This window comes from Daktulosphaira vitifoliae, unplaced genomic scaffold, assembly GCF_025091365.1.
Source record: "Daktulosphaira vitifoliae isolate Bord-2020 unplaced genomic scaffold, ASM2509136v1 Scaffold_5, whole genome shotgun sequence".
Classification (NCBI taxonomy): Eukaryota; Metazoa; Arthropoda; class Insecta; order Hemiptera; family Phylloxeridae; genus Daktulosphaira; species Daktulosphaira vitifoliae.
This window is the reverse complement of record NW_026099576.1, coordinates 13,074,419-13,091,150: the sequence shown is the minus strand read 5'-3', so window position 1 is coordinate 13,091,150 and position 16,732 is coordinate 13,074,419. Positions and strand designations below refer to the sequence as shown.

Genomic DNA, 16,732 nt, shown 5'->3' with positions numbered 1-16,732 from the left:
ATAAAGTTAACATCATAATTAATATCTAAGTAGCTAGCATATGCAATTAAAAGTTCTAATTAATGTATTTTTAACAAAGAAAATAATAGCTAAAATAATGTTAGGTAGTGGTAATGACGTTGATGAGTACGATTTCAAAGTATTAAATGAAGATTGGTGTAGATCATGTACTTAATTTTCTTAATTCTTTTATGCACTCAAATATATAACCGTTTTTATCGTCTTATGTCTCTATAAATTTTGTTCTCATTCTATAAGAACAATGAAGACAAAAAGCACAACGGATGAAGTGATAAAAAACAATACCTAAAAGGATAAAGCCATAACGCATTAAATCATAATATTATAAAAGAGATGGGAGGAACAAATTATTAATTAGGGTCAAAATTAATGTCTCTTTTATATACCCGTATGAATAATATAAATAACACTTGTATTATTCATATTTGTCAAATATGAAACAAAAACTTTGTGGATATTAATATAAAATTAAATCCTCTTTGTGTTTTTTAAACATAACAACTCAAATATCATATTTTATAAATTTCTTGTTAAATAATAAATTTTAAATATGGTTATTGATCAGTCAAGCATTTCTTCAGACAATTTTTTATTTATGTATTTTAAGATTGTTAAATTATCTATAATCACTGGTCTTTAGTATAATTTTTTCATAAGCATCATTTAGAGGGTGTCCAATTTTCAGAGAAAATCAGGGATAGTTGATCCATAGTCTTACTGAGTCATACTTTAAGCAAGTCCATTCATCGTTATAAGTCGGTTAATAATAATCTAAGAAATATATTGGAAATATAATATTGAATATTTTATATTTTACTATTAAAATATAGTAGAAATCTATATTAACCATTTCTCAGTTATCAGTCATCATAATTAAATAGTATACAGATTCTTACTTCATTGTTAAAGATGAAGTAAGAAACATTGTAACTCAAACAATTCTGGCTTTAAAATGAAAGAATAACACTGATTATTTTATGAATTTTTAATATAATATCCTAAAACTGTTGATGTGTAACTTGAAACCTACAATTTTTCATTTAAAGAAACAATTTTGAAAGTTTCATTGCCTTATAGACATTTTACTTTTCTTATATAATAATTATATACATAATTTGTTTTATAATTTTAAAAGGCTATCTATAGACAATTCCTTCACAAAAAATTGTATTTATTATTATTAATATTATTTAAAGAAAAACGTTTATTTTGATATTTTTCGTGTAAAGTTTAATAGGAGTGGGTTGTTAAAAACAAATTACTAGCAAAGTGGAGGGCTTCATGAAATTATGGTCCAGTCAAATATTTACTCATTCTAATAAAATCTAAAATAACACCACTGAATTTTTTTTTTAATAAAAAATTGATTTTGCTTAAGTTTTATAAAAATAAATGGCATTTAGTTAAATTACCTTATATAACAGTTGTTTTAGAAAATTGTAAAATAATTTCAAAATGCTTTGTTAACCTATCAGCAAAATAAGATACCAAAAATTATCCGCCCGAAAAATATGCACTTAGATTATAACAAACACAATCTATATTTACATTTCAAAGCATTCGTTTTTATATTATGTCCCAAAAATTCAATTTTAGTAGTCATATAATTTCCTTTTCACTGACACCAAAGAGTTCCTGTCCAATATCGCTAACAACTTTAAACTATTGACAGTTATATAGTTATTGTTCCATCGTCACCACCATGTCAAATTGAAAATTTGTTTTGATAAAATTACTTGTTTTTATACAATGCATAATAACAACACGAATGATTCATAATTATTACTTCATTCATTTTTAAAAATGATGAACATTCTAGTATTACAAATACCTGTTATCTGTTAATACAACTATACAAAAAAAATTAATTCATAATAATTGAAATCATGAATTAACGATGATTTAGAAACCATTATTATAAATTACTTGTTAATATTATGAAGTTTCAAAATTTAAAAAAAAAAATTCTTGTTTAATAAAAATTGAACTTTTGTGTACTTGAAGGTTTGCGAATTAAGACAGAAAAGTGAGCTTGCACAGCGCCTTAATAATCTAGCTTTTTGTTAATTGGGCTTATAATTGTTTACATGTTTATTTGAACATAAACTCATTGAAGGTGATCTCGGCAAAACGATTTCAGATTTATTTATATGTTTCAAATGATAAAATGTAAATCTAATACACGAAGAAATGTAATCCGACTGTATTACTCAAAATTCAGCAGTATACAATAATGAAATGTTAAAGTGTAAATGTTAGTAGAATGTCATGGAATATGAGTGCAGGTGAACGGTGGAGGTATTAATGTTAACCAGTAGCATTGTTTTTGTAGAGTCATATGAAGCTCTTTTGTTTTTATGACGTCTTGTAGAAAATTGAGCTTTATGGACCCTTTTCATCCCCCATCTTCACGCTTGTATACATTAGGGATCGACAAAGATATTGGAAGCGTTGTTTTAATATTTCCAAGCATCACTAGTAAGGTACATGTTATAGTGAACAAAGAAGAATTATAAGTTTGTACAACGTTTAATCTTAATACCTGAATATTTATATATAATATAAATACAAATATAAATATATATACGAGGGTGTGTGAGTGTAAAATGTTATTTTATATTCGTAATAACAATTTAAAAACAAAGTGAAATCTTGAGTTACTTTTTATAAATGTATGTATTTAAATGTAAATAATATTATTAAGAAACAGTGGAACAAAAGTGAACTTTTTTCCAAAGAAAGATTGTTATAATTATTTTCAAGGTACACTACATAAAAAAGATTAAAAAATTACTATAATTCAAGAATCCCTTTCGAATTATTACGGAAGAGGAGAATACATACTCCCTTATAGTTACGTCACTATTACTAATTAATGAACAATTTTAGAAATTGTATAAAACGTATACGTACCTTCTATTTTAAAATTTCAACAAAACTTATTCTTATACATCAACAAAATTTTAATTTTTTGATTAAAAATAATTAAAATTGACCTTCCATAATCATACATTNAAATTCCTATAATTCAAGAATCCCTTTCGAATCATTTCGGAAGGGGAGAATACAAACTCCCTTATAGTTACGTCACTATTACTAAATAATGAACAATTTTAGAAATTGTATAAAATGTATACGTACCTTCTATTTTAAAGTTTCAACAAAACTTATTCTTATACATCAACAAAATTTTAATTTTTTGATTAAAAATAATTAAAACTGACCTTCCATAATCATAAATTAAATTTTCTGAAATTTTATAAAATGGCATATTTGACTAATATTGTTTTGAATAAACATTAAAATAATTGTTCTCATATTACCGTATAACATAGTAACCGAATAATGATTTTTTTAACTTTAGTGTAAATCACTATTACAATTATGATAATTTATAATAGCTGCTACCTACCATTANTGATAATTTATAATAGCTGTTACCTACCATTGTACCATTAATCTATACTAGTTAATACGATATACCATGAATGCTTTGATTAATGGCCTATGTCCAAGTCACCCGCTTTGTATAACTATAATGAATATGTTGTCATTGTTTTTGAACAAAGGTTATTTTTCTCTTCATTTAATAAACTAGACTATATTTATTTTATAAAATTTAGAACTCATTATTTTTAAAAACAAATTGCGTGATGTACTTTAAGATCAGTAACTTATAAATTGACTTTCAATAAATAACTAATTTAATCTATTTAATTACTGGGATGTAAAAATTACAAAAATAAATTGCCTGTATTTTATTTTTTTGTAAACATGTCAACTAGGATTACGCTGTCATTTGTAAAATAAATGAACCTTGTAACTTGCTAATGAACTTCAATTAGTTTAAAAACGAGTTTCTTATCAACAAGATGTTTAATTGAGCAACAATGAATAAGTTCTGTGATAATGATAGCTGACTTACATCAGCGATTTACCATTGAAATTTATTGCATCTTTTCTGTTGACTAATAATCATCTGTCTCTAATTTATCGGTTCAATGAATATTAACTATAGGATGAACCATATTTCCAAAATTAAACTTTCATGTAGGCTAAAATGGATGGCAAAAATTATATACTCACTAAAAAAATGTACATAATTTGAAAATAATTGAATTGATCAAAATTAGACCTAAGGTCGCTTACACTAAAGTGAATATGGTGCAAAAAATTAAGACACAAACCAAAACTGAAATTGAAATAAAATAAATATTTTTATGTGATTTAAAATTCAATGTTTTTTAGATAACCACCCTTTTTATTGGTTTAACTTTAGTGCTTACTTAGAACGAAAATTAATCATTCAACAACTAAAACTTGTTAATAATTCAATCGAAAGAGGACTAAAATTAGTAGAGAAATTTAATAATAGCATTACAAAACATATTACGTGAGGTATCTTTATTAAATTATATTTTACTTACTATTTTATATTGTTTTAGACAAACAAAGATTATAGAATTAAATATAGTTAGGCCACAAATAACAGTTCTACTCAATTTGTAAATATAATTAATTAATTTAGAATATTTTTTATGTTAAGCGCTATTTTTTTTTTTTTAATTCAATCAATTATTACTTTTAAAATATTTTTTTCTTAATTTAAATTATATATTTACTCATTTTTTAGAAAAAATAAATTACAAAAATTTTAGTTATTTATAATTTTTATTATCTTTGATATTTATTATCTATTTTATTTTTAATTTTTATAAAAAAATATTGACTATACAGAAAATTGATAAAAACACTTTTGTTGTTAAATTACAAACTCTAATAAAAATTTACTGATGACTTTTTTGAAAAATCAAAACTTGCATGGAAATATAAAAAAAACTACACAATTTTACGTATTGTCTAAATTTTGAGCTTAAAGCGTGCTGAAATTGTATAAATTTTATTTTTAAATTCATAAGAAAAAATTTCTGGTTGACACTTTTCAAATGCTAAAACTACAAAAATAACAGTCACCCTATAATGATACCTATACACTGCAATTTATAGATTTTAGACGGTAAATTCCACGATTTCTACAGACGTATATACTTGAATAAACTAAATTGAGTTCATTCATCAAACAGTGTCGAGCTATAAGTTTATTGTTTCCGGTTGATTTCCAATCGCTACTATTGATACCTCAAAGTNTGTTTTCCAATCGCTACTATTGATACTTCAAAGTATTCAAAATTAATTTATGCGACAAATACCATTTAGATGTACTTTCATTTAATATCATAAAATTTAATTAGTTTTTTAATTTTTGTATCATTTATAAAAATTATTATTTTATAACTTTTTTAGATTTTAATCATTTCTTCAATAAATTATAAATATATATAACTTTTTATAGTCACTAAAATTTCGTCAGTTTGAGTCTGGTCCACAAACAATTACATTTAAATTTACTAACAAATATTATTAATTAAACTTAAAAAATGTTTGATGTTAAACGAATGTTAATTATTTCGCCAAAAGAGAGCCGATAATTTTATTAACTTTTGTTTTAGTAATCTTGTTTTACATTATATCTAATTCGAGCTTTTATTTATTATTCTTGACATTTTTTTTTAAATTAGCGATCCANACTTTTGTTTTAGTAATCTTGTTTTACATTATATCTAATTCGAGCTTTTATTTATTATTCTTGACATTTTTTTTAAATTAGCGATCCACTTGGCAAATTCACTGTTTTTTATTAAATTATATTATTTTACAATTATAACTTTACAGTGACATCCTTATAATTTAAAAAGTCTAAAAATTTTTTCCTGATATAACAAGACACTAAATTATACTTAGTTTTCAATCACTACATATTTAAAATAAATGTTTAAATAAAAGAAATAAACAACTTTTTTAATAAAAATCAAGCTACCTACTTAAAACTAAGGTGCCCTAATAACACAGTATACTTTTCAATACGCAAATACTTAAATCGGACAGAAAAAATAAATTAATCGTATTTTAAATTACATATACATTTAGGAAATTCTTGAATTAATATATATTTACATGCAAATAAATATATGTATATATATATATATCTACCTAGAATAAAACTAATTCATCAGTAATTAAAGTTATTTTAGGTTAATTTAAAATGTATTGAAAATTTAGAAAATTAAGCTATTAAGAAAACATTTTAGATACAAAAACTATGGAGAAACCGGCATTGATGGGTTAATAAATTATCAATACATCAAAGTAATGTATTATTACTTGTATCAATCAATCTTTAATCATCTTTAATAATAATAAAGAAAAATATATTTCATAGAATGTGTAAAATTAAGATCTTTACATTTTAGAACTATAGTTAACAAATTTTTCCAATAATACTCTAAACTCAAGAATTAAATTTCCACCTAATAGCATATTTGGAATAATTGCAAATTTAAATATGTATAAAAATGGTAAAAAAAATTATAATTTTATTTATTTTGTTAGAAACAGAGATCTTAAAGTTGTAGAACAATATTTAGTGAGCTTATTTGTCACCCAGAAAGCATTGTTTAATTTTTTCATAAAAAAAAATAATTTAGATGATTAGTTTTTAATTAAATTTTACTACTCGTATAATTTATATAAATTATCCTATTCTATATTTGGCGTGTGTATAATAAAATGTCATAAGACTCGGGTACATGACACTCCCCTAGTTGATTAAAATTTCTTGTGGAAAAACCACAGTCATTCTATCGTATAGATACCTACGTAAATAAATATGAAAAAAATACACCGTAATACTGGTATTATATTTATTAATAAGAAAAAAGTATCTATTTATGTATTTCCCTCTCGAAAAAATTACTGTTAATAAAATATAATATGCCTTTCTATAAGGGTTGTTTTCATACTTTTATAGCAGTTTAGGGGATACATTCTACCTTGGTCAATGATTTTCAAGTCAAAATTGTGTCATTTTATTCAAAAATTACATTATTGCCGTAAAAAATGTTCAAAAACATGAAAATATTTACACGATTTCAGTCGAATATATTTATAAGCAAAAAAATACAGAGTTGCCTATAAAAAAAATTAATTTTTACATAAAATTTATCTTTCTTAGTAAATTTTATATACTCACCTTGAGTTACAGTAAAATTGACAAACATTCACAAATTTATTTCTTGAAAATTTTTATTGATAGATTTATTTTAATATAAGTATATTAATAAAGTTAAAAATTTAGCATTAATATTTTCGAAAATCAATCAATTAATTAAATAATTTTTAATAACTGGTTACAATAAAATGTTCAGGAAATACTTAAATCGAGGGTTATTTCAGGATTATTGTTTAGCATCTTTATATGAAAATAAATCTTTAATATAATAAAATACTTCCGGTTTTATTCTAGGAAAATTTTGTTTATGATCTCAATACCTTCTCGATTTCACCCTTTCAAGTGTAACAATATTGAAATTTAAATCATTTGTATAATTATACTTTTCTAAAATGATCAGAGAAAAAAATATGACAATTTTATTAATTAATAATATGATTTTATAGTTATTACTATAATTATAAGAAACGTTAATTAAATTATTTGAGGCTTACCATGTGCAAATTTATTGATAGATTTAAAATTTAATAATAAATTTTAAACGTTATATTTAACCATTCATAAGTTAATACACATTTTTATTAAAAAATATTAATACCGAAACTAGTTAATTAAGATATAATAATCGATCTCATACTCAAATATAAATAATAATTAAATTGTATGTTTTAATATTTAATTAAATTTTTTAGTATTATTTGTGAAAGACATTTTACTATCTTCAGTATTGAATTCTATACATAGAATAGTCAATTAATTAATTAAAAAATTTAAATGCATTTTATTATGTTCACAATTCACAAGAATTTGTAATTTAAAAATAAATTTCATTTACTGCAACCATTATAAGATGTCGACTAATTACCTTTAATAAGTATCTCTGTGAGCATTCAGATATTTATAAATGCTGATTCTTGTTAAAAACGTATTTCAAGTTAATGGTCTAAAACAGTAAAAGAGTAATTTCGTTGTCCCATTATTTTCTCCCTTCAAGAATTATTTGTTTTTCACCCGAATATTACCATTAACTATGGTGCCAGATATTTTAGCAGTCGTTGTGAACATGCAATGTAAACATCCTTATACAAGTGTCTTGTCACAGATTACGACGGATTAATGTATGACTATTCCATCTTCCCAAATGTTCTGTACTTGTAATGTAACTCACCTTAATTTTCTGTGCTACAATATAAAAATAAAAACTAAATTGTGTCTTACTTTTTTTAATTTACAATAAAGACATTGTATACACGGCAGAACCTTTTGGTCTTAATGCCTCTTCAGTTTATAAAATCATTTATTTTATCTGTTGGTAAACATTTTTTATATATTTATATATACTCGTTGCATGATACAACTATTTAGATTTTGTAATGGGTAGACATATTAATTAAAGAAAATACTTTCTCTTGCATCCAGTGACTTATTTACAGGTAGCAAGTAGGGCGATTATTCTTCTCCCTAAAACCTCATCTAACAATTTTTTTTTGCTTATATATAATTTTTATTGCATGAAATGATTAAAAAAATTTTTATAATCACACATAATTTTTACCTATAACCCCATTACCTGATTTTCGATTGCAAGTTTTTAAACTACCATGATTAGAACAGTTCGTGGAGTAGCGATTCTGACCATGGCATAATATTCTTAATAGTCAATTGATAACTTTAACCTCGTTAAAAAGAAAATTTAATTTAATATGTTATGCTACTGTCGTGAACCTATAATTGTTTTATAAATATTAGTTATAAGGAATTTATTGTAACACTAGAAAGTATTATAACAATGTTTAGAAAATAACCATTGNCTCACTGACAACTTAAATAACTTTTGATCCAGTTAATATTTTTAGCTGATTTTTTTTTTAAATAATAGTTATACGTTAGGTCTATAGCTATATCTCAATAATTAATTTTTTTACATTTTATTAAAAATATTAATTATTTTTAAATTTTAAATAAAATGTAAAAAAAAAATCTAAGATAGCTATTTTGTAGAGTAGAATTTAAGAAAAATTTTAGTAAAAAAATATCTTATTAATATTCAATAGTAAATATTCTGTAGCGTTTTGAAGTTTGTAAAAATTTGAATTTTCATGTATTATTTTACGGTATTAAACATTGAAATACGTATTGAGAAAAGGACAGATGAATGAGAGTGATAAGTAATAATTGCCTTATCTAATTTCTTATCAAGGTATTAATGCCAAGTTTGTAATGTATACACATTATCATCATATGTATACACAGTAATCATGAAAAGATAGCGTTTTCTTGAGCCACCCTGTATACTCGTTGCATGATACAACTATTTAAATTTTGTAATGGGTAGACATATTAATTAAAGAAAATACTTTCTCTTGCATCCAGTGACTTATTTACAGGTAGCAAGTAGGGCGATTATTCTTCTCCCTAAAACCTCATCTAACAATTTTTTTTTGCTTATACATAATTTTTATTATATGAGAAGATTAAAAATTTTTTTATAATCACACATAATTCTTACCTATACCCCATTACCTGATTTTCGATTGCAAGTTTTTAAACTACCATGGTTAGAACAGTTCATGGAGTAGCGATTCTGACCATGGCATAATATTCTTAATAGTTAATTGATAACTTTAACTTCGTTAAAAAACAAATTTAATTTAATATGTTATGCTACTGTCGAGAACCCATAATTGTTTTATAAATATTAGTTATAAGGAATTCATTGTAACACTAGAAAGTATTATAACAATGTTTAGAAAATAACCATTAATAGTGTAAATTTCATGTTAATTATATCCTTAATTGTTAATAACATTATTCCTAATAAAAAGGGATCTGACTACTGATTACAGTGGTCAGTGTTTAATTAATCAATGTTACATTATAATTGTTATTATTTTAACTCTTCCTGACAACACTTATTCGCGTGATCGAACTTAGACTTAGAACAATCAGTTCATCACACTACTATGAATGCAATAAATATAATATTGTTATGAACATGACGTAACAAAAAATAAAAACCGTTTTTTAAAATAAACTTCGAGATAAAAAAACTTTTTACAAATTAAACAATATACAATTTGAAAATAAAAAGTATTATACACTAATTAATACTGTACAGAAGACTCTAAAAAAATTTACTTTAAGTTATCTCACTTAAAACTGTTGTCGATGACCCACATATTTGCTCTTTTATATTGAGGAAAATATTAAGAAGTGTTGCGATAACGACACACGGCACAGTACATTCGCGTTATTTGTCGGGTGCACTTCGCGTAGAACCGGTTTTGCTGGCGGACCAGTCTTTATCACCGAGCCACGTGACGAAAGCTGAGCGTTCACTAGAATATTCACGACCGTTCGCGCCATCACAGAACAGGGTTATTTTAGAATATTCTCATTGTATACATTTCTGACAACAATATCTACAAAATTTGCGATTTATATGACATAAACAACAGGGCCAGCTCTAATCTCAAAGTTTAGACAATATGTAAAAATGTATACATTGATATTTCAGTACAAGTCTTCATTTTTCCAAAATGCCATCAGAAAATTATTTGAAAGAATTTGTAATTTACCAACAAAAGTGTTTTAATCAACTTTTTGTATAGTCAATAGCTGTTTTTTTAAATACAGATATTAAATATCAAAGATAATAAAAATTATGAATTTATAAAATTGTTGTAATTTAGTTTTTCTAAAAATGGATTGAAACTGTTAATACACTTTTTGTGGCCTAAAAATATCTAGATCTATAATCTTTAATTTTCTGAAACAATATAAAGTAGTATGCCAATTTTTTTAAGAAAAATACCAATGAAAATTACACACTTGTAGTTTAAATTTTACCCCTCTTTCTACAAAATTATTAAGAAATTTTAGCTATTAAATTATTTATTTTAATTTTTAGTAAACACTAAAATTAACCCACTGAAAAGGATAAATATGTAAAAAATGTTAAATTTGATATCACATATTCTTACTCTATTCTCATCGTTTTTTTTGTTCTTTCATTGTGTAGAGGTAAAAATAGTGATCAAAATTTTTTGAGGTTACTAGAATTATTTTAATATCTAATTATAAACTGAAGGTTGCGTCCCCTATCCTAAAATCCTGGATACGCCATTGCTCATACCTTTNCCATAAGTTGTCGAAGCCTTTTCATAATAGAAAAAAAAAAAATATATTTATTTTATTTGAACTCTATTCTCATCGTTCTTGTTTATTCTTTCATTGTGTAGAGGTAAAAATAGTGATCAAAATTTTTTGAGGTTACTAGAATTATTTTTAATATCTAATTATAAACTGAAGGTTGCGTCCCCTACCCTAAAATCCTGGATACGCCACTGCTCATACCTTTAAAATCTATATAACTTAGTTCATAAAAAAATTAAAATATGCTTTTTTAAAAAATAATATTCATTGGTAAAATAATGATTGAGCAATATTAAATAATAAAATAATTAATATAATACAAAAATTATAAAGAAAGACTTTAAAAATTGCTTTAAAAATATTTTTCCCCAAGTAAACATAATTGAAAGTTTAAAAGTTTTTACAGTTTTATTTAATAGTATTTGTTAAGTCAACAAAAACGTGTACATGTCCTCTAAATAAATCTTTTAGAAAAACAGATAAACATTATTTATAACTATAAACTTAACAGTAATATTTACAAAACTACAACCAACTGAAACAGAATTCTGAGAAGATATAGACTTACATCATTATTTACATAATTAATAATCTTCTCTATAATTTACCATGAAATAATTTATTAATAGATTCAAATGGATTCAACTAGTGAAACACAAAAATATTATAACAATAATTATGATCGAATAATGAATTTTTATCTTAGAAAATTATTAAAAAATTTTCAGTAATAGTCAGATATAATTGTCGATTTATAACTGGAACTCAAAATTTAGCCGTAAATAAAAACATATTTAACATTATAAACAACGTATTGTAATGTAATTTATGGTAGACTTACATAATATTAATATGTTATTCACAATATATTTAACAATAATTGGTAAAAAATTTCATTAGTAAAACAATTTTTTTTAATGTAGCATAGTCCAAGTATTAATCTAAATATTAGTAAAGTAACTTAATACAACTTTTTTATTATTACGATAACTATTCAGTCATACATCTTTTAAATATTAAATTAATAAAATCAATTAATTAGATATCAATTCACATATTTAAAACATTTTCTGGGCCATAAAATTGTAAAACTATTAATTATTAATAGTAAATTATATTTCAAAAACACTCGTCTTTTACTTGGAGACTAAACATATCCATGTAAAGCCAAATAGCCCTCAATAATGTCATCACACAATACATAACTACACGAGTTTAAAATTATAGTTACTTGATATCAAAACAATTAAAAAGAAGAAGAGAAGTGTTGACAAATCTGACTGTATTTGTATTAAGTTACGTTATATTTTCACATACATCACCATCAACAAATATTTAAGTTTAACATTGTGGTAAAAATAACAAAAAAGGTGTTATTGTAGTTAGTACGTTATAGTTTACAAAGGATATAACAACAGCTTTAGGGACGTGAAAGAGATTTTATCTTGTTAGTATGGAAATTAGCATTTATAATGGTAAAGTGTTATGTCGAAACTCAAAGACACGACAACTACAACAATATGTTAATATTTATTTAACATTATTTATCCTAGTTAAGTATAAAGTTAAAGTAAAATGAAACGTACCAAAAGGCAATAAACAATATGCACTATTTTATTTTAGTTAAAATAATAACATTTCATAATTTTAATTCAACCATTATTTTAAATATTCCATGTTACAAAAAATAAGATATAACAATATTTTAATTTTTCAAGTTTTATACAAGGTGTGATTTATTTATCATGAACGACTTAATTAATTAAAAAATAAATGTAATATTGAGAACTTTTTTTTGTTTATTTTAAGTACTTGCTTTTTTTAATTTATCAATTATGGAGTATTTTTTATGTTCATCCGTTATAATTTATAGGAGTGTCAACTTACTTTTTTTAAGATGGCAACATACAAAATTAACTAGGGTTTTTGATAGATTAAGTAGAAAAGACATGTACCTATAAGAAATAAAAAAAAAATTATTATAATATAATGATTTTTTTTCTTTGATTAAGTGGTTCATAATAAACTAATTATCCTACTGTTTTTTATCATTTCTTCTTTGAAATATTGTAGCTTAACTCCAAAAATACAGTTTTACTATTAAATTAAATTATCAAAAATTATTTTTAACTAAGTTTTATGTAATCATGTCCTACCCAACATTTTTCATATTTTCCCACCCGGACCTTCATTGACAGCAATATTAATTTCTAAAATGAAATGAGAGAGCAAAAAAAAAAGTTCGAAATATGGAATTCAGTAGTTTTTTTTTATCATGGGCTATCCATTATGAAATTCTGACTAGCCACTGAATAATGTATAAAATAAATCCCGATAAGTGTAGCATTCAATTATCTTCAGACTTACCACATTTTACTATAACTCCATAAAATTACTAAATAAATACACTTACTAATAAAATATATCTATTATATTTTACATTAATTGTGAAATGAAAAAAAAATTAAAGCCTATCGTAATAGTCTTTTAAAATTTAATTTTGATAACTAAAATACATCTCCAGAATATAATATAAAAAAACATTAAAAATGATAAATGAGTCACTTTATGTCAAAGTATTAAAATGTCTTGCTATCAATTATTAACTTTATAATATAAGTTTTTTATTTTTTTCCGTTACGCTGCGATCAACGTTAATTGTAAAAACAGAAGCACATTTTCTATATTGTAAAAAAGGCATATTATTTGGCGTAAAATATCCTCTATATTTCCTAAGCTTTTATTTTTTTAATTTTATACTAAAATATTTTCTTATTGAATATAAGAATGCTCTATATTATTTGACTTTTTTAATTCTTTAGTATTACAGTTCTGGATATATCTATAAAAAAAAATCTAAAAATTTGTATATCGTTGTCCAAAGAACCCCTATAAGACAAATATTCTATCCAAAAAATATGTCATTTTTGAAAAAGCGTTTACTTTAATAAAGTAAATTATTTTAGTTTACTTTATTAAAGTAAACATAATATGTTCGATTACTTAACAAATTTGCAGTTGAGAAAATTATCTGTTTTCAACAAAAAAATTAAAAATTTTGATGACATGAAAAGTTTGATGATTTTTTAATATTTTAATAATATTTCCTTATTTATCATCACTAAATTAATTGAATTTATTTATAGTATATTTTATTTAAACTAAGCGTAACTTTTTTTTTTAGTTTTGAAATTGAACTCTTGTTTTGATCAAAACTTTCAAAATGCCATATTTTAATTTTTAGTAGGAAAGATTACTATCAAGATATTTAAATATATTTCTTCTTAAATTCTGATATTGGGTTGCAGCAGTTTTCCAATATTTTTTGTTGCTAACCTTTCTCCTAATTTTTTCTAAGAAATGCATCATTAAGTAATCACTGCTTATCGCATATATATACTGAAAACGCGATCTTCCTTTATAATTTTTACCTTTTAAATGTCCTTCAAAAATTATTTTGAATAACTCTTCGTATTTAAAAAAAGGAATATTGAATTTAAGGAATATGTTTTAATAAAAAATATTATAATTGCGATAAAAAAGAACGAATTTTATAAAAACTAAATAAATTGAACCAAATTTCAACTAAGTAATTCAATGTTCTTCATTTCAAAAATAAAAAAATAACTGTTTATTCTTTTATTTATTTTCACATTTTTATAATCATTTACAATGTTGGTACCAATTTAACAATTAATTTCTATATCATAATTAAGGTTAAACTATTTCAAACGTCATGAATAGATTAAAATTGTTATTTTTATTTCATAGATATCTTGATTGACATTGAATTTCATTTAGCAATTTTCTTTCTAGAGGTCTTGTTCCAATCGAATATAAATATATAAATAAAGTTTTCATTAAATTATTTATTTTGAGATCATTAATATGAATTAAATAATAAATTACATTATTTTATTCAAATTTTTTCTTTTCATTTAATAAAACTAATACATTTTTACCATTATAATTTTATTAACTTACAATGTTTTTCATTTATAATAATCAATTTATTTATAATTGACATCGTGTAGCCTGTAGTCCAATTATATTAAACTAAAAATAAGTTTCACGAGTAATAATAATTATAACTGCTGACAATAAAAACCGTTTTTATTGAGTTCTCATTATAAAATGTCAAAGGACAAAAAAAAACTACTATTTATGATAAATAATAATTTATCACAAAATTTCCAAGTATATTTGACTATAAAATCATCTCATATTTCATAACTTAATAATCAGCCAGCTGTTTTAAAAAAACGCTATTCAATCCTGTCCAGATCAATTATTTTCTTACTAAATATTATAAATTATATAACTTTTTTAGCTAAGAAGCTATTAATTTTTATCGATATTCAAACGTATTGTACCATATCAAAATATATATTAATTTTTCTGCTTCATGGAATGAAAATAGTATTTAATAAATTTACAAAACAATATCGACGTTTGTATATTGATATTAAATTACTTCATTCTACCGGATATACAAATGTTTGCATAAGCTTTAAGATTATTTAATCCTTATAGTAGTTATAATAAAAACTTTAATCCTATATTTTTCTATCTGTTTTTTAATTTGTGATTTGTGTAATTATGTGTCAATAATTACACTTTATTCAAATTTACAATATAAACAAAAAATGTATCAAATATCTTTTCTTTTTTTTTTCATCAAATGTAAATGTAATTATTTTTTTGTTTCTTGATTTTTCTCTTCAGAATAATACTTAAATAAAATAGAGTATTAAATAAACATTTTTTAAATAAATAATTCCATTAATATTGGTTTAATTAAAAATTAAATTATTTAAATATTAAAGATACATTAAAAAACAAAAAGAAAAAAAGTGTTGGGTTTTCACATGAAAAATTAAATTTTATAGCTAACTAATTTTTAAGTGATTTAATTCTCTAAAATGTTAAAAATGTACAAAAATAAAAATTCTGGAGTAAAATAACTTTTAACTTCCATAACTTCTATCTACAGATCATTAAGTAGCTAGTTCTTGACTACAAACACATTTTAAATATGCTTTCATTATGTTTTAATAAATGACTAGTAAAAACTTATGAAACAAAATCTTTTTTTGTCACTTTCATTCTTAAGAAAAACGTCCACTTGTTACTATTCTTACCAATGACTCCATTTTTTCTCATTCGATATAAGTTAAGTACTGAGATTTAATTTTAGACAGAAGATCAACTTGTGCTTCTCACCATAAGCGCAAACACAAGATACTTAATATCATTAAGATGTTAGACTACATTTATTAAGGCTACTCCTGCGCTCAAAAATTTCTACATTCAAAATAATACTTCATCCACTTTGATCTTACAGCCTTGTCACATGGAGCTCTGGCAAAAAATCTAACAAAAAATCAATTCAAGTATTTCAAAATATCTATCTACTAGAGTGATTTATCTGAAATACAATGGTTCAAAATAAGTTTAATAAACAATAATACTAAAGAATACTATAAA

General features: G+C 23.1%; 1 protein-coding gene across 3 annotated transcripts in view; it reads left to right on the top strand.

Moving 5' to 3' along the window:
- Positions 1 to 16,732, top strand: part of LOC126908152 (calcitonin gene-related peptide type 1 receptor-like) — a gene marked incomplete at its 5' end in the record, with an annotated part of 50,949 nt that overhangs the window by 26,608 nt on the left and 7,609 nt on the right. The window contains 1 exon segment of one of the 3 annotated variants that reach the window (XM_050690065.1): positions 16,590 to 16,637. Within the exon segment in view, the coding sequence (XP_050546022.1) occupies positions 16,590 to 16,622 (33 nt within the window). The 3' untranslated portion in view covers positions 16,623 to 16,637. 3 annotated transcript variants of the gene reach the window in all.